At 39.8% G+C, this 23,717-nt stretch overlaps 1 protein-coding gene across 2 annotated transcripts in view; it reads right to left on the minus strand.

The window, feature by feature from the left end:
- PDS5A (PDS5 cohesin associated factor A) overlaps nucleotides 1-21,331 on the minus strand; it is a 147,328-nt gene extending 125,997 nt beyond the window's left edge. Inside the window, exons 1-2 of one of the 2 annotated variants that reach the window (XM_027836150.1) lie at nucleotides 21,266-21,331; nucleotides 20,250-20,430 (exon numbers count right to left, since the gene is read on the minus strand). In XM_027836150.1, the coding sequence (XP_027691951.1) occupies nucleotides 20,250-20,390 (141 nt within the window). In that variant the 5' untranslated portion in view covers nucleotides 20,391-20,430; nucleotides 21,266-21,331. Of the gene's footprint in view, nucleotides 1-20,249; nucleotides 20,431-21,138; nucleotides 21,161-21,265 lie in introns of those variants that run through there. The other variant, XM_027836151.1, reaches the window with a different exon arrangement.
- Between the last annotated feature and the right edge of the window lie 2,386 nt (nucleotides 21,332-23,717).

Raw genomic sequence — 23,717 nt, forward strand, 5'->3', positions numbered from 1 at the left:
AAATGTCTAAAGTGTTTTGTAAACTTCAAAGTGCTATAAAAATCAGTTATTAAACAATTATATGGATTATGACAAGTACTTGAAGTTATTTTAAGGTTAGCAAAATTAAAATTTGATTTTTTCCAGTGTAAAATACATTCAGGCATTGATGACTACTAAGCTATGAAAACACGTGCAAATACTTACATCAGCCCCTTTGGACTTTGTATAAACAATACAAATAAAAGAGACTTTTATAGGCAAGTAATCAAAACTGCCCTCACTCCTAATGCTTTATGATACCATAAAGGGCAGCCTTCTATCCTCATAATATTCATCAATTTATGGAAATTATTAAGTCCTACTCTATTGCCTCATCAAGATAAGGAGGTGACCCTGGGCTACCAAAAGCTATGCTAACAGAGACTAAGGTCTGGCAGTTTCTATCATGCTGGATAATATTTGAACATGGCCCCAGTAACAGGTCAAGTTTGTTTCCCTAGGGACAGAGATGGAGGCTCATCACTAGTTGGCTGGCTAGATAGAAATGAATATTTTTGACATGGAAAACCATAAAACAAAGAAAACTACAAAATGGCCTTCAGTCCTATATATTACCTTTCTACTTCTGCTGTGATAATAGTAAAAGAGCAGGCAAACTACAAACTTCAATTTAACTACTGATATTCGAAATCTGAAATCCTTGTCCAATGACTAAGTGAATCATTAATGCTATAAACAAAATCAGAAGAATGAAGTTGGAATTAGAAGGATAGACAGTTACATGAAAGTAGGTTTTATGGTACACCCAAAGTAAAAAATGTTTTCTTGCAATACTGATGACAATTATGTGCAAAAAGATCACCACGAAATTAATATTAGGGTCATTCTGCTGCCAGGAGCCAAGATGGTGGAATAAGAAGTAAGTCACTCTCACCCTCCCTCACTGACCTCCAAAAATCCAGAAAATATTGACCCAGGAAAAACCCTGAGACAGCTAAAAGACAGGGCAGCTGTCTTGTAGCCCAGGAAGCTTGGGGGAAAAGGCCCCTCTTGCTCTGGGGGAGGGGGAGCAGTACAGAGGCATCCCAGCAAGCCAACAGCAAGCCCCACCTCAGCATACCAGGGAGAAATCCTGTCACCCAGGTTGATGGAGCAGGCCAAAAACCAGGACCCCCTGAGAGCCTCAATACAGGCAGGGAAACCGGTAGACACCAGCTCTGAAAACCACCTCGGGCAACAGCTCTCCACCAGTGAAATCACTCAGTGCCTCAAAACAACTCTGGAAAGCACAACTCCAGAAGGCGAAGCTCCAGGCTGACAGACACCCACCAGCAGTGAAACATCCGTGTGCAAGGCCCAGGTGAGCAGGAAAAGAAACTCAGCTAAGGGTTCCCCTTTGATTCCAGCACGAGAACTCAACATTTTTTTTAAAGTCAGGAAATAGGCAAACACCATGAACAAAAAGCAGAAATGGAAAATAACCATAGATTCTTATTTTTGGGAAAGGGAAGATCAAGGCACAAATTCAGAAGAGGACAACATTGTCAATATACCCACATAAGAAACCTCAAAGGGGAATATGAACTGGTCTCAACCCCAAAAAGCCTTTTTGAAAGAGCTCAAGAAGAATTTTGTTTTATTTATTTATTCATTCATTCATTCATTCATTCATTTATTTTAGGCAATTGTGGTTAAATGATTTGCCCAGAGTCACACAGCTAGTAAGCGTCAAGTGTTTAGTCTGAGGCTAGGTTTGAATTCAGGTTCTCCTGACTTCAGGGTCAGTGCTCTATCCACTGCACCACCTAGCTGCCCCTCAAGAAGGATTTTAAAAGTCAAATAAGAGAGGTAGAAGAAAAATTGGGAAAAGAAATGAGAGGTATGGCAAGGGAGAGTCAATAACTTGGAAAAGGAAGGACACAAATTAATTGTAGAAAACAAGTCCTTAAAAAGTAGAATTGACTAAATGGAAAAGGAGGCACAAAAACTCACTGAAGGGAAGAACTCCTTAAAAAGTAAAATGGGCCAAATGGAAAAGGAGATACAAAATCTAATAGAAGAAAACAACTCATTAAAAGTTAGAACGGGGCAAGTGGAAGCTAATGACTATGAGAGAGCGAGAATCAGTTAAACAGAAACAAAGAATGAAAAAATAGAAGAAAATGTAAAATACCTGATTAGTAAAACAACTGACCTGGAAAACAGATCCAAGAGAGACAATTTAAAAATTATTGGTCTAGGAAGCAGCTAGGTGGCACAGTGGATAGAGCACCCGCCCTGGATTCAGGAGGACCTGAGTTCAAATCCGACCTCGGACACGTAACACTTACTAGCTGTGTGACCCTGGGCAAGTCACTTAACCCCATTGCCTAACCAAAAAAAAAAAAAATTATTGGTCTACCTGAAAACCATGATGAAAAAAAGAGCCTGGACAACATCCTTCAGGAAATCAAAGAAAACTGCCCTGAAGTCCTAGAATGTTATTGAAAGAATCCACCACTCACCTCCTGAAAGAGATCCCAAATTGAAAACTACAGGGAATATTGTAGCCAAAAGCAGCCAAAAAGAAACAATTTAAATACATGGAACCACAGTCAAGATTAAGCAGGCCCTTGTAGCTTCTACATTAAAAGATCAGAGGATTTGGAATACAATCTTCCCTAAGACAAAGGAGCTTGGATTACAACCAAGGATCAACTACCCAGTGAAACTGAGCATAATATTTCAGGGGAGGAGATGGACATTCAACAAAATAGGGGATATCCAAACCTTCCTGATGAAAAGATCGGAGCTCAACAGAAAATTTGACCTTCAAATGCAAGACTCAAGACAGGCATAAAAACGTAAACAAGAAAGAAAAAAACAACAACATATTATTAAGGGCAAACTGTTTACATTCCTACAAGGGAAGATGACACTTGTAACTCTTGAGAATTGTAATGTTATTATGATATATAAAAGGGGGTATACTTAGAGGGTGTGGGAATAAGTAGACTTTGATGTGATGGTAAAAAATCTAAACTGAGAGAAGAGGAAAGGAGGAGGCAGATAAGGATAAATTACATCACATGAAAAGATACAAAAACCTAACACAGTAGAGGGAAAGAAGGGAGGGAGATGAGTATTGTTTGAACCATATTCTCATCAGATTTGGTTCAAACAGGGAATAACAATCAGGTATAGAAATCTAACTTACACTATAGGAAGTAGGAGGGGAAAGGGAAAAGAAAAGGGAGGGGGCTAATAGAAGAGAGGGCAGACTGAGGGAGGCAATGGTCAAAAGCAAAACTCTATTGAGGAGAGAAAGAGAGAAAAGAGAGAGAAAAGCATAAATGGGGATGGGGGGTGGGAGGATATAGAAGGAGAGGAAGACACAGATAGTAATTATAACCATGAATGTGAATGAGATGAACTCTCCCATAAAAAGGAAACGGATAGCAGAGTGGATTAAGAACCATAATCCTACAATATGTTGTTTACAAGAAACACATTGGAAGCAGAGGGATATACACAGAGTAAAAGTAAAAGGCTGGTGCAGAATATATTATGTTTCAGTTGAAGTAAAAAAAAGCAGGGGCAGCAATCCTGATCTCAGACAGAGCAAAAGCAAAAATAGATTTAATTAAAAGTGATAAGGAAGGAAACTACATCCTGGTAAAAGGTACCATAAATAATGAAGTAATATCATTACTAAATATATATGCACCAAGTGGTATAGCACCCAAATTCTTAAAGACGTTAAGGGAGATATAGGAAGAAACAGCAAAACTATACTAGTAGGGGACCTCAACTTCCCCCTCTCAGAACTAGATAAATCTAACCACAAAATAAACAAGAAAGAAGTTAAGGAGATCAATAGAATCTTAGAAAAGTTAAATATGGTTGACCTCTGTAGAAAACTGAATGGGGACAGAAAGGAATATTCTTTTTCTTGGTGGTACATGGCACCAACAAAAAAAATGGCCGTGTACTAGGGCATAAAAATCCAATGCAAAAAGGCAGAAATATTAAATGCATTCTTTTCAGATCATGATGCGATAAAAATTACATGTAATAAGGGGCCATGGAAAGATATACTAAAAATTAATTGGAAACTAAATAATTTAATCCTAAAGAATGAGTGGGCCAAACAACAAATCATAGAAACAATCAATAACTTCATCCAAGAGAATGACAATAATGAGACAACATACCAAAACTTATGGGATGCAACGAAATCAGTCCTTAGGAGAAACTTTATTTCTCTAAATGCTTACATGAATAACATAGAGAAAGAAGAGATCAATGAATTGGGCATACAATTAAAAAAGGTAGAAAAAGAACAAATTAAAAATTCCCAATTAAATACCAAATTAGAAATTCTGAAAACCAAAGGAGAGATTAATAATATTGAAATTAAGAAAACTATTGAATAAATAAAACTAAGAGCTGGTTTTATGGGAAAAAAACCCAATAAAATAGATAAACCTTTGGCTAATCTGATTAGAAAAAAGAAAGAAAGAAGACCAAATTACCAGCATCAAAAATGAAAAGAGTGAATTCACCACTAATGAAGAAGAAATAAAAACAATAATTAGGAGCTATTTTGCCCAATGTATGCCAATAAATTTGACAATCTTAGTGAAATGAATGAATATTTACAAAAATATAAATTGCCCAGATTAACGGAAGAGGAAATAAAATACTTAAACAACCCCATTTCAGAAAAAGAAATTGAACAAGACATCAATGAACTCTCTAAGAAAAAATCTTCAGGGCCAGATGGATTTACAAGTGAATTCTATCAAACATTTAAACAACTAATTCCAACACAATATAAACTCTTTGGGAAAATAGGTGAAGGAGTCCTACCAAATTTTTTTTTACGATACAAACATGGTGATGATACCTAAACCAAGAAGAGCCAAAACAGAGAAAGAAAATTATAGACCAATTTCCCTAATGAATATAGATGCCAAAATTTTAAATAAAATATTAGCAAACAGATTACGACAACTTATCTTGAGGATGGTATACTAGGATTTATACTGAGAAAGCAGGATTGGTTCAATATTGGGAAAACTATCAGCATAATTGACCATATCAAAAACAAAACTAACAGAAATCGTATGATTATCTCATTAAATGCAGAAAAAGCATTTGACAAAATATAACACCTGTTCCTATTAAAAACACTAGAGAGCATAGGAATAAATGGAGTCTTCCTTAAAATGACAAATAACATCTATCAAAAACCATCAGCAAGCCTTATATGTAATGGGGATAAACTAGAAGCATTTCCAATAAGATTGGGGGTTGTCTATTATCACCACTGTTATTCAATATTGTGCTAGAAAAGTTAGCCGTAGCAATTAGAGAAAAAAAATAAATTGAAGGAATTAGAACAGGCAAAGAAGAAATAAAGCTATCACTCTTTGCAGATGATATGATGGCATATTTAGAGAATCCTGGAGAATAAAAGTAAAAAATTACTTGAAATAATAAACAAATTTAACAAAGTTGCAGGACATAAAATAAACCCGCACAAATCATTGGTATTTTTACATATTACTAACAAAGCCCAGAAGCAAGAGATAAAAAGAGAAATTACATTTAAAATTACTGTAGACATTATAAAATATTTGGGAGTCTATCTGCCAAAACAAAACCAGGAACTATATGAACACAATTACAAAGCACTTTTCACACAAATAAAGTCAGATCTAAATAACTGGAAAAATATCAGTTGCTCATGGGTAGGCTGAGCTAATATAATAAAAAATACAAATTCTACCTAAATAAATTTACTTATTCAGTGCCACACCAAACTACCAAAAAATTATTTTATGGAGCTAGAAAAAACAATAACAAAATTCATCTCGAAGAACAAAAAGTCCAGAATATCAAGGGAACCAGTGAAAAGAAATGGAAAGGAAGGAGGCCTAGCTGCACCAGATCTTAAATTGTATTATAAAGCAGCAATCATCAAAACTACTTGGTACTGGCTAAGAAATAGAGTTGTGGATCAGTGGAATAGGTTAGGTATGCAAGACACAACAGTCAATGACAAGGAGGCAGCTATGTGGCGCAGTGGATAGAACCGGGCCTGGAGGCAGGAGGACTTGAGTTCAAATTCAGCCTCAGACACTTGACGCTAGCTATGTGATCCTGGGCAAGTCACTTAACCCCAATTCCTAGCCAAAAAATAAAACAAAATAAAAAATAAATAACATTCAATGACTATACTAATCTACTATTTGATAAATCCAAAGACTCCAGTTTCTGGGATAAGAAATCACTGTTTAACAAAAGCTGCTGGGAAAACTGGAAAAACGTATGGCAGAAGAGACCAACAACTTGCACACTATAGCAAGATAAAGTCAAAATGAGTACACGATTTAGATATAAAGACTGATATAAACAAACTGGAAGAACAAGCAATAGTTTACCTTTCAGATCTACGGAAAGGGAAGAATTTAGGACCAAACAAGAGATAGAGAACATTATGAAATGCAAAATTGATCATTTTGTTCATATTAAATTGAAAAGTTCTTGTACAAACAAAGGCAATGCATCCAAGATTAGGAGGGAAGCAGAAAACTGGAAGAGAATTTTTACAACCACTAAGAGAACTGAGTCAAATTTATAAGAATACAAGTCATTCCCCAATTGATAAATGGTCAAACGATATGAACAGGCAGTTTTCAGAGGAAGAAACTAAAGCTATATACAATCTTATGAAAAAATATTCTAAATCACTATTGATTATAGAAATGCAAATCAAAACGACTCTGAGGTACCACATCACATCAATCAGATTGGCTAACATGACAAAACAGGCCAATGATAAATGCTGGAGAAGATGTGGGAAAATTGGAACACTAATGCATCGTTGGTGGATGATTCAACCATTTTAGAGAGCAATATGGAACTATGCCCAAAGGGCCATAAAATTGTGTATACCCTTTGACCCAGCAATACCACTTCTAGGTCTGTATCCCAAAGAGATCATAAAAATGAGAAAAGAACCCACATGTACAAAAATATTTATAGCAGCTCTTTTTGTGGTGTCCAAGAATTGGAAACTAAGGGGGTGCCCATCAATTGGGGAATAGCTAAACAGGTTGTGGTATATGACTATAATGGAATACTATTGTCCTATAAGAAATGATGAACAGGCAGACTTCAAAAAAACCTGGAAAGACTTACATGAACTGATGCAGAGTGAAATAAGCAGAACCAGGAGAACATTGTACACAGTAACAGCCACATTGTGGGATGACTGACTTTGATAGACTTGTCTCTTCACAGCAATGCAAGAATCTAAGACAACTCCAAAAGACTCACTATGAAAATTGCTATCCACATCCAGAGAAAGAACTATGGAATTGTAATGCAGACAGAAGCATACTATTTGCTCTCCTTTTTGTCTGTTGTTTTGTTTTATTGCTTTATTCTTGTGCTTCCTCCCATTAGTTCTAACTGTTCTTTACATCATGACTAATAGGAAACATGCTTACTATGAATATAAATAGAGCCTATATCAGATTGCATGCTGTAGGGGGGCGGGAAGTGAGGGGCAGGAGAGGGAGAAAATTTAAAACTCAAAATCTCATGGAAGTGAATGTTGAAAACTAAAAATAAATTAATTATAAAAAAAAAGAAATTAATATTAGCTGTTGAGGATAAAGAGGTAAAGAAACTCTACAAAGAACTAAAGGACCTGACAAGATCCTCCAAATTAAATCAACATACATTCTGATATCTAGTAACCTCAATACAAAGATAGGAAAAGGCAAAGAAGGGGGAAAAAATACATGGGAAAGCATGATTTGGGAAGAAGAAATGGGAAAATCCAAAGGCTTACAGATGACACAGAAGCCTCATGACTTTGTATACTTTTTTCAAGAAAAGAACTATTAAATGCTGAACAAATAACATCATGAAATGAAACATTATATTTGAACAGATTCGCTATTGATGTGGGGAGTCCTTAAATCAGCTGTGTTTAGCCAGACCACCAACTTACCAGGATTAAGATCAGAATTAGTAAAAAGCAAGAATAATAATGAGAAAAGGATTTGGTAAATAATTGAAACAACTCAATCCAACAAATTATCTCATTTTAATTCTCATTGATATCTCATTGATACCAGTTATAATAATTTTATCAAGAAATGTAACCAATGTAAATTAATCACCTCAACAAGGAAACCAAAAAATCCCAGAAAGAGCTTTAGTCTTCAAACAAATAACTTACTTGATAAATGGAGGGAGAGCGGACAAAAGGAACAGGGTTAGAATACTACCTTATTTGTAAAACTTACAAAGGAGGAAGATGGAGATCATGAGTAGCAGCATCTCATAAAGCAAAGAGAAGGGCAAAACAAGTTTAAAGAAAGCTCGGCAAGACAATCTCACTGGCTTTTAAAGATGAAATATAAGTACGGCAAAAAGAAGAATGGAACAAGATTTGTAAAAGTTAAAGTTTTTTCATCAAAAACAGTGGAACCACCACACTTGAACCACCAAAATGCCAGTGTCACTGGTTTTACAAGTTCTTTTTCAACAAATTGTCTCCTATCTGTATAACAAATTCATTTTAAGATCCCTTGAAATGATATAACAGAAATAACCCTGCTCAATAACACTCTAAACATAAACATCAGGCAAAACATGAAACAGGGAAATGCTTCCTAAAGGTGTTCATCACCGAGATGGAAGGGAGAATAGTTCTCCAAATGCTCCTTTTTTGTGACACTGTGCTAAATGCACCATATCCTAGGGACACTGCTGAGCCTCAATGATCTGTAATCACTCAAAGGAGTTTAGTAGCAGCATCCAGAAAAAAAAAAAAAGACCAAGTAGACAAAGAATGTTCATTGCCCAGATTACAACATGCATCTGAATAGACAACTTTGGGAGAGATGATAGATAGAGACAAACTGATATATGAGTTGGAACCAAAGAGTAGGCAGGATTGCTTTCAAAAAATTGTAAAGTTCCTTTAAGGACATCAAACTTCTTACGAAAGTGAAGTCTCATCTTTAAAAAATTGAGATAATTATTTATTTTTAATGTTAATTAAAAATTTTTTGAGTTCTGAATTCTCTCCTACCCAGTCCCTCCCCATTCACTGAGAAGACAAGCAATATGATATCAATTTTACATGTGAAATCATGCAAAACATTTCCATATTAGCTATGTAAAAAAAAAAAAGCAAGAAAAAAAATCAAGTGATAAAATTATATTTCAATTTGCACTCAGAGTTCATTGGTTCTTTCTCCGGAGGTGGATAGCATTTTCATCCTTTGGAATTGTCTTGGATTATTGTACTGACCAGAGTAGCTAAGTCTTTTATAGTTAATCACCATTACAATATTACTATTACTGTGTACAGTGATCTCCTGGTTCTGCTCACTTCACTCTACATCAATTCATATAGGTCTTCCTAGGTTTTTCTGAAACCATCCTGGTCATCATTTGTTACAGCCCAATAATATTCTATTACAATCATATATCACAACTTGTTCAGCCGTTCCCCAAATAATAGACATTCCCTCAATTTCCAATTCTTTGCCATCAAAAAAAGAGCTGCTATAAATGTTTTTGTAATACAGATCCTTTTCCTTTTATCTCTTTGGATAAGGCCCATTAACACAAACATTCTACTACTGATGCTGTGGTACAAGTAGCACGGCATAGAGCTGTTGTTCAGTGGATTGGTTGTGTCTTTGTGACCTCGTGGACCATAGCACACCAATACTGTCTATAAGGTTTTCTTGGCAAAGATACTAGAGTGGTTTGCCATATTCTTCTCCAGTGGATTAAGACTGACAGAGGTTAACTGACTTGCTCAAGGTCATGCAGCTAGTAAGTATCTGAGACCAGATTTGAACTCAGTCCTCCTGATTTCAGGCCCAGTGCTCTATCCACCGAGTCAACTAGCTGCCTCCATGCTACAAAGTACAAGTCTCTAAAGAATTAAAAGTATCACACAGAGGACAATTAGAACATTCAGGGTGGGTGTGAGAACTCTGCAACCATAACCAATGAAGAACTTTGAAGAATAAAATATGTCACCAAGGAGTTGTATGACAGGAAAAGAAGATAAGCTAGGAACATGGTGAGGGTGGTGAAGGATGACAAGTGAACAATTCTGAATACTCCACTGGCATTCTCTCAATGTTAGGAAAAAATAAGACAAGCTTCCAAGAAAGTCAGACTTTCTGGGATAAATTTATGGGCTTACAGGACAAACTGACATAGATGGATTATGAGCTATATCAATGGAGGGAAGTCAGTTGATTGAGCATTTATCAAGCACTTACTGCATGCCAGGAACTATGCTAAGTACTGATGTGACACTATATATATGATAGTATGTGTGCATATACATATATACACATACTGTTATCATTATTAAACTGCATTTTTAATTTGTATATTAACATCATGCAAATCAATAAGAATGCAATATAATAATAATAACATATTGCTTTAAAGTTTGCAAAGTGCTTTACAAATATTAGCTCATTAACAACCCTGGAAGTAGGTACTATTATTGTTCCCATTTTACAGATGGGGAAACTAAGACAGACAAAGATTAAGTGACAGCTACTAAGCATCAGGGGGAGGATATGAACTCAGCTCTTCCCAACTTCAGGCACATCCACCACTGAACCTAGTTGCCTCATAGAGGAAATAAAGCAAATTGATTTATACAATGACTACAATAACATATGACAAAAAAACTGAAATTAAAGCTGAAAGAGTGCTGGTTTTGAAATCAAGACAATTTGGGTTCAGAATCCATCTCTGGTGCTTACTTTAGGTAATTCATGTGACCTTCCTGGACCTTAATTTCCTAATTTGTAAAATGAGGTAGTTGGAATAGATATCCTCTAAGGTCCCTTTTATCTCTAGATCTGTGATCCTATAATTGATGATTTGTTCCAGATGACTGATACTAAAACATTTCTCCTCTTCAGTAGACTATGAATTCAGAATGTTCTAGTTTCTGCCATCCAAGGCCACTGTAATCAGGTGGTTTTGATTAATCATTTCTATGGTTGTTCTCATATTATTACAGGATTGTTCTTGGTTTTGTTCTGTTCAACATCTTTAGCAAAGACTTGGATGAAGGAATAGGTGGCATCCATATCAAATATGCAAATAATGTAAAGTTGGTAAGGAGAGCTCAATTCATTGGATGACAGAACCAGGATTCAAAATGATCTTGACAGGCTAGAAGGAAGAACCAAAACTGGTAGGATAAAATTAAACAGAGTAAGTATAAAATCCCATGGTTGGGTTAAAAGCATCAACTGTAAAGCTAAAGGATGGAGGACAAGTGGCTCAAAAACATTACACAAATATTCTTGGTGTTTTAGTGAACTATAACCTCAATTACAGTCAACAATGTGACATGATAATCAAAAAAGACTAATAGAATCTAAAGCTGTAATAACAAATACAGTATCAAGTGCTTGCAAATTATAAAATACCACAATCCCTGAAGCCTCAAGATGGCCATGCAAAGTTCAGGTAGAGGTTAGCTATAGCATATTACCAATTATCTACATTTATGTAGCACTTTAAAGTTTGCAAAGTGCTTCTCAGGTATTATCTCATTTATGTCTTACAAGTCTGTGAAGTGGGTACTACAGGTACTGTTACCCCTACTTTACAAATGAGAAGACTAAGGCTCAAAGAGATTAAGTGACTTGACCATGCTTGAATAAGTGTCAGAATTAGGATTATGAACCCAGGATTTGATTCCAAGTCCAGAACACTATATATTCACTACAACCCACTAAGAATGATAACTTTTAATTTAAAATTATAAGATAAGAAGGTCACATAGAGAAATTGTGAGAACAGCTCAGGTGCTACAATGATAACTAAAAATATGTGAAAGGACCTAGCATAAGAATTCCCATGAAATGCATAAATCATCTAAGAATTTCTGGGAGAAAAGAAACAAGAATTGGCTAGGACCATAGATTTAGAACTGTATTGGAATTCTCACACAGATGAGACTGCAGATATACTGACAAAGAGCATCTAGAATAAGAAAGGAGGTAGTCCCATGGTATTGTCCTAGTCAGACTAAATATATTAGCTGTCCAGTGACTAGTGTTACATTTTATATGGGATAATGAAAAGCTGGACTAAATCCAGAGAAAGATGACCAAGATAGACTGAACTAGAAACTATGCCATAGGAGAAAGAGAAAGAACTAGAGATGTTCAGACTGAAGAAGCCTCCTAATTGGGCTCCCTGATTCATTTCTGACTTCAGTCCATTCCATCACTGTTGTCACATAATTTTTCTTAAGCACAAGCTGACCATATACCCTATTCAATCAACTCCAGAGTCTCCTTATTGTCTCTAGAACAAAATATAAACTCCTGTTTAGCTTTTAAAGTTCTTCAGAGCCTGACCCGAACCTATCATTTCCATCCGCAATGGATAATACTCTCTCCTCTCTCATTTCTTGATTATGCCAGACTAGCCTTTTCTCTTCACATGTAATAATGTGCCTTTGCCCTAGCTGTCCCTCAAGTCTGGAATACACTCCTTCTTCACATAATCCCTCTCTTCTGTCAAGATGCAGCACAACTACCACTATGGGGCCATTTGCTGTGAGTTCTCACTTCTCTACTCTCTGTCACCAACTTTCACTCAGATGCTTTCTGCCACTTTCTCCTCCTTCACCCCCGTCTCTCACATGAAAAAGTGGCTTTACTTCCTTCCAGGCCAATCCCACTACCTGTTCAAGTAATTCTATTCCATCCCATCTTCTCCAACAGACTGACCCTCTGTTACTGCCTGTCTATCATTTCTCTTCAATTTCTTCCTGTCTATTGGCTTCTATAAGGCCTTCAAACATGCCTATGTTCTCCCCATTCTTTGATCCATCCATTCCCCATCTTGCTAACTATACATCCTGTATCTGCGTGGTCCTTTGGGGCCAAAGGCCTTAAAAAGCCCACTTACAATAGTTGCCTCCTCTTCCCTTTCACTAACTTCTTAACCCCTTCTGGTTTGGCTTCCAACTTTATCCATGCACTGAAACTGCTCTCTCCAAAGTTACTGATGATCTCTCAGTTGCCAAATCTACTGGCCTTGTCTCAATTCTCATTTTCCTTGACCTCTCTGCAGCCTTTGCCACCATCGATCACTCTCCTCCTTGAGGAGATTACTCTTCTCTCTAGGTTTTCCAGGCACCACTCTTTCCTGGTTCTCCTGCCTATCTGACCACTTTTCTTCCACCTTTGTGAGATCCTCTTCCAGATGATGCTCTCTAACTGTAGGCATCCCTCAGAGTTATAGCGTAAGCTCTCTTCTCTTTTCTCTCTATACCACTTCACTAGGTGATCTTATCAGCTCCCATGGATTTCATTACCATCTCTATGCTGATGATTCTCAAATCCACCTATCCTGCCCCAAACTCTCTGCTGACCTCCAACCTCACAACTTCAAAAGCTTTTCAGACATCTCAAAGTAGATATCCAGCAAATGTCTTAAGTTCAATACGTCTACAATGGAGCTCATTATCCTTCCCCCTAAAACACCCCTCCCCCACTTGCCCATCCTCCAAGTCCCTCAGACTTGCAACATAGGAGGCTTCCTGGACTCCTCACCATTTCTCACCCCACCATGTCCAATCTGTTTACAATGCCTGTTGATTTCACCTTTGCAATACCTCTTGAATACTTCCCCTTCCCTCCTCGATATTGCCATTATTATAGTGCAAGCCCTCATCACCTCCACCTGGACTGTTGCAATAGTCTGATGGTGGATCTGCCTGCTTCAGGTTTCTCTCCACTCCAATCCATCCTCCATTTAGACTCTAAAGAGATTTTTCTAAAATCAAAGATCTGATGATGTCACCCCCACTCCCCAACTCAATAAACTCCAGTGCCTCCCGATTGCTTCCAAGACCAAATACAAAATTCTCTTGTTTGACGTTCAAAGTATTTCATAATCTATGCTTCCCTCCCTCAGTCTTCACACACCTTACTTCCCACCATGCACACTTTAATCCAGTAACACTGGCCTCCTTGTTGTTCCTTGACCAAGACACTCCATCTCTCCACTCCAGGCATTTTCTCTGGCTGTCCCCCAAATCTAGAATCCTCTCCTTTCTCATTTCTACCTTCTGGCTTCCTTCAAATCCCCCCCAAAATTCCATCTTCTATAAGAAAATCCCCTTAATTCTAATGTCTTCCCTCTGTTATTTCCTTTTTATCCCATATATCAGTTATTTCTACATATTTGTTTGCTTGCCTCCCCTACTAGACTGTGGGGCTCCTTGAGGGCAAGGACTGTCTTTTATGGCTTTTTTGTATCCCCAGGGCTTGGCACAGTGCCAGACAGTTAGAAGGTACTTAATAAATGTTTACTGTCTTTCTGTATCTATATCTATATACAATCACACACACACACACACACACCCCTATATACTTTCCTGATCCCCCCAAATGTTAGTGCCTTCCCTATCAAATGACCCTGTATTTAACAATTTTGCACTTATTCTCTTTATAGTTATTCTGTACATGTGTATATCTATATATACATGTACACATATGTATATACACATACATACACAAGTGTGTATGTGTGTGTACTTGTTTCTCCCATTAGAATGTTAGCTCCTCATGAGTAGGCATTCTTTCATTAATTATATTTGTAGGTGCTAGGGATGTAAATACAGTGTGTTAAACAATCCCTACTCCCAAGTGCTTTGCAAACCTTAAAACACTACATAAATACTAGCTACTAATGTTCAAGGAGAAGTATTACTAGCTATTAGACAAGGAAAGGACTCACACAAAAGGTAGTAGCTAAAGTGAATCATGAAGGACTCCAGGGATTCCAAGAGGCAGAGCTGAAGAAAAATCCATTCTAGTCTAATCCATTCTAGAAAAATCATTCTAGATAGCCACTGCAAGGGAGATGGAGTGTCATGTGTGAAGAATAACAAGAAGATCAGTGTATCTGGACTGTAAAATTAGTGAAGAGAAATAAGGTATATAATAAGGCTGGAAAGTTAGTATGGGCCATTTTATGAAGAGCCTTAAATGCCAAAGACAGGATGTCATATTTGATCCTAAGAGGTAATAAAGAGTCACTTAAATTTACTGGGTTTACATGATCAGACTTACACTTTAGGAAAATTGGCATTTTAGAGAAGGAATTGAAGTAGGAAGAAACTTGAGGAGGAGAGACCCACTAGAAAACCATTGCAATAGTCAAAGCAGGAGACAATGAAAGCCTGAAGTGATGTGGAAGCTCTTTGAGTGGAGAGAAGACAAATGTTTAAGTAGATAGGACAAGAAGTTACAACTGAGTGGATATATGGGGAAAGGAAAAGAGGAGTCAAGGATAACATCAAGGTAGTAAATTTGGGTAACTAAGAATGGTGGTGCTTTGAAAATAGGAAAATTCAGAAGAGGGGTAGGTTTAACAGGAAAGATAGTTCTGTGTCAGACATGATAGGTTTCAGATGCCAATAAGCACAGCCTTTACGTACCTTCTATTCAGTTGCCAGAATGATTTTGCTAAAGCCTAGGTCAGTCTGTGTTAACCTTCCACCTCCAATACTCAATAAACTCTGGTGGCTTCCTATAACCTCCTATAAACTGTATTTGGCATTTAAAGTTCTTTAACACTGCCCCTTCCTACCCTTCCAATTAATAATACATTCTAGTGTCCTACTTACTGTTCCTTGACCAAGACCCTCTATCTCCCATTTTAGTCCCTGTACTAGCTATTCCCCATCCATGGCTGGAATGTTCTCTCTCCTTATCTACATCTCTTAGAATCTCTGGCTTCACTTAAAGACTAAGCTCAAGCACCACCTTCTCTAGCAGGCCTTTCCTAGTCTCCCCAGATGCTAATGCCATCCACTCTAAGGTTACTTTCCATTTATTCCATATTTGTCTTATATCTTCAGATGTATGTTTTCTTCCCATTTTTTCCCCTATTAGGATGTAAAGTCACTGACTGTTTTTGCTTTTTCTTTGTATCCCCAGTGATTAGCACAGTACCCGATACACAAACTAACAATTAATACTTAATAAACACTTTTTGATTGATATTTATGACATAAATGACAAACAGCAAGGACATCTTTGTTAGGGAGTAAAGAGAAAAACAGAACTTTAGGTGCCAACTTGAGAAGCAGGTTTGATCAAGACCACAAATTCCCTATCTTCTCATGTATGAGGACCCTTTTCACAGCCAACAAATTTCAAAGACCATACCACATAAGAAAGAAGTTTAATTACTTGAATCTTTTGACTTCGAAAATAATGACAAAAAGCAAATATATATTCAGTAATATTTAAATGAATTTGTATTTTATTCATCACAGTATTTTTGAACATCTGAAACATAACAATATGTATATCAGACACAGTCTACAGAAGGTATACTTGCTAATTATACTGAATAACTTAATGAGTTGACCACTAGCAAAAATCTGATGGCGTGACAGGCATTCACGACCTACAAACTGGGATTTAAAAACAGTAAGTTCTTAAGCAAGGGAGTAGCATGATAGAAATTATGTTTTAAGAAAATTAATCTCATTAGGGGTATGCAGAGGTGAGGTGAAACTAGACATATGATAGATCAGCTATGAATTTATTAATGAGAGTCTAAAGTAGTAGCAGTAGGAATAATGAGAAAGAGAAGAATCTGAGAGATCTTAAAAGGAAAAAAAAATAAGCCTTTAGTTGACTTACTAGATACAGAGAACATAGAGGGAGGGAGATGAAAAAGTCTGAAATTAAAGTTGAAATTAAGTCTGAAATTAAAAGCTGAGGAATTTACTAAAACTGTAATGGCACAGAGAGAATTTGGGTTTCAAGATGAAATGGCTAATTTTGTTTAGGCAAGTAGAGTCTGATGTGACAGCAGGATGTTTAAGGGGTAAATTTCTACAGACAGCTAAAGACTTGGAACTGGAATGAAGGGGAAAAGGAAAATATGCAAGAAAACAAGGAAGATGCAGCCGTATCACTATTAGGCTTACACCACAGAGATCAAAGAAAGAGGAAAAAGATCCACATGTACAAAAATATGGATAGCAGTTCTTTTTGTAGTAGTCAAAAACTAGAAATTATGGGAGTACCCACCTACTGGAGAAGGGCAAAATAAATTATGGCATATCAATATTATGGAATCCTACTGTGCCATAAGAAATGATAGAATGGACAGTTTCAGAAGAAATTGAGACAACCTCTACGGAGTGATTCAGATCGAAGTGAGCAGAAATAGAAAAATTTATACAACAACAACATTATAAAGACAACTTAACTTTGAAAGACCAGAATCTGATCAATGCAAGAAGAAACAACCTATCCACTTCATACCAAAGAGGTGATGAACTTAAAATGAAAAAGGAGAAATAAATTTTTGGACATGGCAAAAGTGGGAATTTATTTTGTTGGATTATGTATATTTGTTATAAGGGTTTTGTTTTTGTTTTTATTTTTCAATTGGGGGAGAGGAAAGTGGAAGGATGAGATAAAACATTTGTGTAAAAAAAGAGAAAGAGAGAGACAGAAAGAAAGAAAGAAAGAAAGGAAAAGAAGAATTTGTGGGAAAAGTTCCACCATCATCCTGACAGATGCTGGAGGAAAGGGGTAAATAAAGGACCTGGCCTAGTCTACTTATGAATTTATGCACCAGGGAATTAGTTTTGGCCTCAGTCTTTGTTGTTTTTTTTTCCCTACTCTTAGACTTTTTGTGTTAGTCAATTGCTAGGACCTTATAAAATATTAGGAGATTGTGAGGCCAGGAAAAAATAAATAATAAAGTTCATCAAAGAAACATTTCAAAAATACACAGATGTTACCAAGAGTTTAAAATGGGGACATAGACAAGCACAGTAGTGTTGGAACGACCACTTTAAATTACATACTAAAATTGCTTATACATACATATTAGAGATTCATGGCTTCATATACAATCTATTCTATTCTTTTATATGTTTATGCTTGTCATTTGTAAATTTCATAATACCAAAAAAAAAAAAAATGGAACAAAACTCACCACCAGACATTCCAATAATTTCCAGGTAACATCTCTGAAACTGAAATTCCCATGGTCAAATACAACCTCTCATCTTTCCATTTCTACTCTTCTTACTCTTATTGAATAATTACTGACCTCAAGGCCTTTGACTCATCCCTATTCCCCATCCATTCCATCATCCCCACTACAGCTTCCCTATACAGAGCCCTTACAGCACTATCCACCACTTGATATTTACACTATGAACACCTTGGAATTTCTTTTTTCCTTGACTTTCTGTTGTTCCCAACTTGGGAGGGGGATAGAGTCCTCCACTTCTGCTACAGAGTTGCTCAGCATTACAAAAAAATCAAATACTAAAACTAATCTCACTCACTATACCACTTATCTAATATTACCAACCTACGTTCAGTCAAAGTAAAATCTATTTAGCTCCATCAACACATATTGCCCTCTCACATCCATACCTTTGCTCACATTTTTACCCATATTTGCAATTCAATTCAACAAGCATTTATTAAATGCCTAGTATGTAAAAGACATTGTGTTTATCGAGTAAAAAACAAAACAGTTCTTGTCCTCAAAAAACTCCTGTAGTAACACATGTTCACAGATAAGTAAATACAATGTAATGGAAGGAGAGAGGTGAGTCCAAACTAACAACTGGAGTGAAGTAGAGAAATCAGAAAAAGCCTTGTAAAAGAAGAGGTGGCACCCAAGCTTAACCCTAAAAATTAAGGATCACAAGAGGCACAAGTTAGTGTGAAGACACCATGGTTGAAGACTGTCATGTAGCTTTATTGAACACCTAAAAGTTTGTTTTACATACGTGATTAGGTGAGTCTCAGAATAATCTTGTGAAGAATGTACTACAGTTATCCTAGTATTACCAATGAGGAAACTGAGGCTCAGAGAAGTTGTGACTTGTCCATTATCATAAAGTTAGTAAAATGTTAAGAGGTAATATCTGAACCCATATTTCCCTGAAGGCAGGCACTATCCACTAAGCCAGGTACTATTCACTAAGTCATGGCATTCCCACTGGAGGTCTTGTAAGGGAATCCAGTCCAGCTAGGTTAGACTAGAGGTGTCTAAGGATCTTTCCAATTCAGACTGTATATTTCTAATACATCTATTTTGAATCTCTACTTGCCATTATGGCTACAACACAAGGACCTCTGCCGAAACAGTCCCTAAGAAGAATGAACTTTGAAAGTCTGTTAGTAAAACCCATCTCCAGATTCCATGGATGGCAGGTGGATGAAAAGTTTAAAAAAAAAAAGTTCCCTGGAGGAAATATATCTCAAAGTATAATCCTTCCAACATTAAGATGAAGACTGACCAACTGCCAATAAGTGCTCTGAATTATTTTTCCAGTAGTAATGACAAATTATGTGTCCATACATCCATAGCTAACTGCAAAATGAATGTCAAGCTGACCAGGGGTTATAGCCTCACGACAGAATTAAACACACTGGCATACAAAATTGCCCTGAGAAACACCATGCCAACTGAGCAAATTAGTCAAAAAACATACAATATGTTGAACTTTCTTAAAACCAAACAGAGCTCATGGACTTAAGACAACATCTTGTTGCAAAACTGAATCTTAAAAAAGCAGTACTAAACATCAACAGTTTCATCAAAGAATGCACAAATTCAATCTTGCAAAATTATTTCATAGGCTAGTTTTCCTACAGGAAATTAGAAACTTTCATTTTTCTTATCATTTCATGAAAAAAATTCTAAAAATATAGAAATCTGCACTTACAAAACACCTTAAGGCTGAAATTTCATCTCTAGCATCCATTCAACTTCCCCCTCCTCCCCCGCTCCCCAAGAATTCTTTTGCATACACTTAAAAATTTTTTTTCTATCCAGGATAAAACTGACATTTTCCCCATTCCTGAAAGATTTAATCCTCTAAATTTCCCACAATGCAACGCTATGACCCTACCACTCAAAGTTTTCAAAAGACACGATTAGTATTTTTTTCTTTGGGGGAAAAACAATGTTTGAACAGGATAAATCTTCAACTATCTTTTTAAAAAAAAAAAAGCTTGAGCAGGCAATCAAATGATAGAACAGTCTTATCTACCAGTTTTTAAAGAGTCTTTTCGACAAAAGACCAGCAAACAGCCCCTAGTCTAGGGGGGTGCTCTGCCCAGGAAGGCAGAAGCAGCCCCAGCTGTCAACCTGGAGGGACGGGACCGACAGACAGGCGTGGCAGGGAGTACCTTGAGCCGCTTGACCACCTCGTCGTTGGTGATCTTGTCAGTGATCTCCTTCACCCCCGGGGGGTAGGTGATTTTCCCGTCGGAGCTCACCACGCCGCAGAGGGCCGTGGGCGGCTTGGGCTGTGCAGGGGGGAAGTCCATCCTGGGGGACAACTTTTCTTCCACGCTCCTCTACTGGCCTCTATCGGTCAGAAAACAAAAGTTCAGCGGGAAATGGACGACTTTCTAACCTCTTTTTCATTTCAAAAACCCTCAAATCAGAAAGGGCCCAGGCTCCGGGGAGGCCGGCATGGGGGGCGATCGGGGGTGTAGGGGGCGCCGGGGCGGTGCTCCCCCCTCCCGGGCAGCCCTCCCCTACCGGCGTAGTCTCTCCCGGAGCCCGGGGCTCAACTCCCCCAGAAGGCTCTCCTCCCCCTCCTCGGGGCCCCGCGGGTCTCTCCTTGGCCCCGAGGAGTGCCTGGCCAACGCCTGGAGTTCCTCGGTCCCCATCTCACAATGAAATCCGCACCGAAAACAGCCAACGCGCGGTTCCTGGCGGCTCCGGGGGGTGGGGGTGGGGCGGGGAGGGCTCGGGGATCCCCCCCACCCCGGGCCGACCCAGTCTCCTACCGGGGCGACAGCCTCCCCGGAGAAAGAGAGGCCGAGGCCTAAGGGGCTCGGCTTAGGCCGCGCGCCGGGGGAAGCCGCCGGCCGGGGCGGCGGAGCGGCGAGCCCCTGCAGCCCGCTCCGGGCCGCTCCCCGCCCTCGTCCCGGAGCCGCGAGAGGGAGAGAGAAGGAAGGACACTGAGCCCACCCCGCACCCCAGGAAGCGGCTGCCGCGGCTCCGCGCTGCCCACGGGCTTCCTTCAACTTCGGCCGAGGAAGCCTCAGCGGCCGCTCTCAACCTCACCTCCTGGGCTGCTCCCGCCCGGTCCGGCCCGGTCCGGCGGCACCGAGAGGCCTTCCCCCGCGGCCGGGGCCGCCGGGCCCCCCTAGCTGCCGAGAAGCGGGAGCCAAGCCTCCGCCGCCGCCTTTACCTCGTCCTCATGCGGGCGGGAGGCGCGTGGAGCGCTAGGGTCGCTGGAGGCAGGTGGAGCCGAGGCCGCCGCCGCCGCCGCCGCCGCCTCTCGTCTCCGGGCTGCACACAAAGCGGCTCCCGCCGCGGCCGCCGTCGTCGTCGCCGCCGCCTTCCCCGGAGCGGTGCTGGGGCTGGCGGGGCCGGGAGGAAAAGCCTCAGCCTCCGCGGGGGGAGAGCCGAGCCGAGCCGAGCAGCTCAGGCGACGAGGAGAGAGCGAGCGAGCGAGCGCGCGCCGCGCGGGGACACACTGCCGCTCTCCGTCGGCCCGAGGAAGAGCAGCCGGGCCGAGGCCGCTCGCTCAGTGTGCACGGAGGCGGAGGGCGTCAGGGCCCGGCGCGGGAGCCCGCCACCGCCTCCGTCAGGCCGTCGGTCCGCGCCGCGGCCCCCGCGTCCCCGCCCCCGCCCCGGGCCGCCCGCCGAGCCGGGTCGCTCGCACTCAGCCCCGGGGCCTGCGGGTCACGCGGTGGCGGCGGGAGCAGCGCGCGCCTCCCCCTTCTCTCCCGTTTACTCCTCCTCCGGAGCAGACCCGGCCGCAGCCTCGCCCGCTCGGCTCCTCTCCGCCTTCCCCTTCCTCCCTCCTTCCCTCCCTGCCAGCCTGGGATCGACGCCCCACGCCCTGCGGACAGCGCCGCCTCCCGATTGGCGCCAAAACCAGCAGCGCCCAGGGGCTCGGGCAGAGGAAGGGAGGGAGAGAGGGAGGGAGCGGGGCCGGGGCAGAGACGGGCTCGAGCTGGGCGGGGGGCTCACGGAATGCCTGGCGGCCCCTCGGACCGCCCGATGGCCCCGGGGTCGGGATCGTGGGCAGTGTGCGAGGCGTCCCGCCATCCTCCAGGAAGCGGGCGCTCACTCATTCACTCAGGCAGCAAGCAATTATTAAGCGCCCACGGCGCGCCGGGCGTTGAGCTCAGCGGTGGGGACACAAAAGGACGGCCACGGGTAGCTCCTGCCCTCGAGGAGCTTCCAGGCTAATGGCGGAGACAAACTTACCCACAGCCCTGTACCAACAAGATCGACCCGGGATGAACTGGAGACACTCAGCAGGGGGGGGTCCCGAAAAGGCCGAGGAGATGGGCTCAATTCAGAGGGTATTTCCCGAGTAAGATGATAAAATGCTCCCCACCCCTACCCCCGCAGCCATGTGTGAAGGCAACGTGCACGAGTGTTTCAGTGACTTAATTTGAGGAATACCATCCGATGAACCCCACCAGGATAGATGGAATACTGTATGCATCTAAAGGATAGCAGCAGGGAATGAAAAGGGGTGACAGTAAGGCAGCTGTTGTCTCGAGTTTGCTGGGATCATTAGTATCGATCTGTTTTTCCACATCCTTTACTTTGGTCTTAAAATTAGAGGTACTTGAGCATCCGCACGGCTTGTCATTGAGAACACAAAGCCGGAATCATCCTCTCACCGAAGGCTCATCAGTTTGATTTTTGAGTGTGCCCAGAAGACAATTCTTTGTTCCTGGCCCTTTAAGGAAGTAGAGAATCTTTTTTAGATGGCCTTCTTTACAAACTGCTACATTAACAAGCAATCACTCATTCTTGAATACTTTTTCCCACTCTTTGGATATTTTCTGCTGTTATATTGTAAAAAAAAAACAACTAAGGGATACTATCTTTCTATGTTATTCTTAAGTTCAGTAAATTGTATCCTTTATTAAATGAGCATTCTGAGGTTACAAATGATCTGCATATACACATGAATGTTAAGTTTGATCATTTATAATATTAATATAGGCTAACTATATTATAAATATATAATATAATAATATAGTAGAATCTCTCACAATGCCAAGGAGTTAAAAGGTGGTTATCATAAATGACAGCAAGAGTATCTTAAACCCCCAGTTTTTTTAACCTAGTTAACATTTGTATCCTAGTAGAATGAATGAGAAATGATAGAACCATTTAAAACAACGATTTTTCCTTCAATCAAAACTGGACTAATTCAATGATATAACCACAAAAATTTTTAAATCCCAAAGTGCTGCCTATTGAAATTAATATACTTAAGTTATGTTTCTGATATGATCTTTCTGCATTCCTAACATTTATTTACCTTAAACAAATTAGTTACATTTGTAATTATGAGGGAGAAAAGGTGATGCTGCAGAAAGAATACTCAATAGTTAGAGAAGAGGCAGAAGTAAGGTAGAATATTGGAAAGGGAGGGGGCAGATTAGGGAGGGTTTTGAACACCAAATGATTTTATATTTGATCCTGGAGGTGATAGGGAAACACTGGAGTTTAATGAATAGAGGAGTGACATGATCAGACCTACATTGCAACTTAGTTTGCTCAACTGTTAAAAAAAATAGGGATAATAACATCTATCTCACAGGGTTGTTGTGAAGATTAAATGAGATGTTTGTAAAGCACTTAACACAGTGCCTGGCACATAGTAGATG

Source organism: Vombatus ursinus, unplaced genomic scaffold (genome assembly GCF_900497805.2).
Source record: "Vombatus ursinus unplaced genomic scaffold, bare-nosed wombat genome assembly UNPS02014818.1, whole genome shotgun sequence".
NCBI classification, from domain to species: Eukaryota; Metazoa; Chordata; class Mammalia; order Diprotodontia; family Vombatidae; genus Vombatus; species Vombatus ursinus.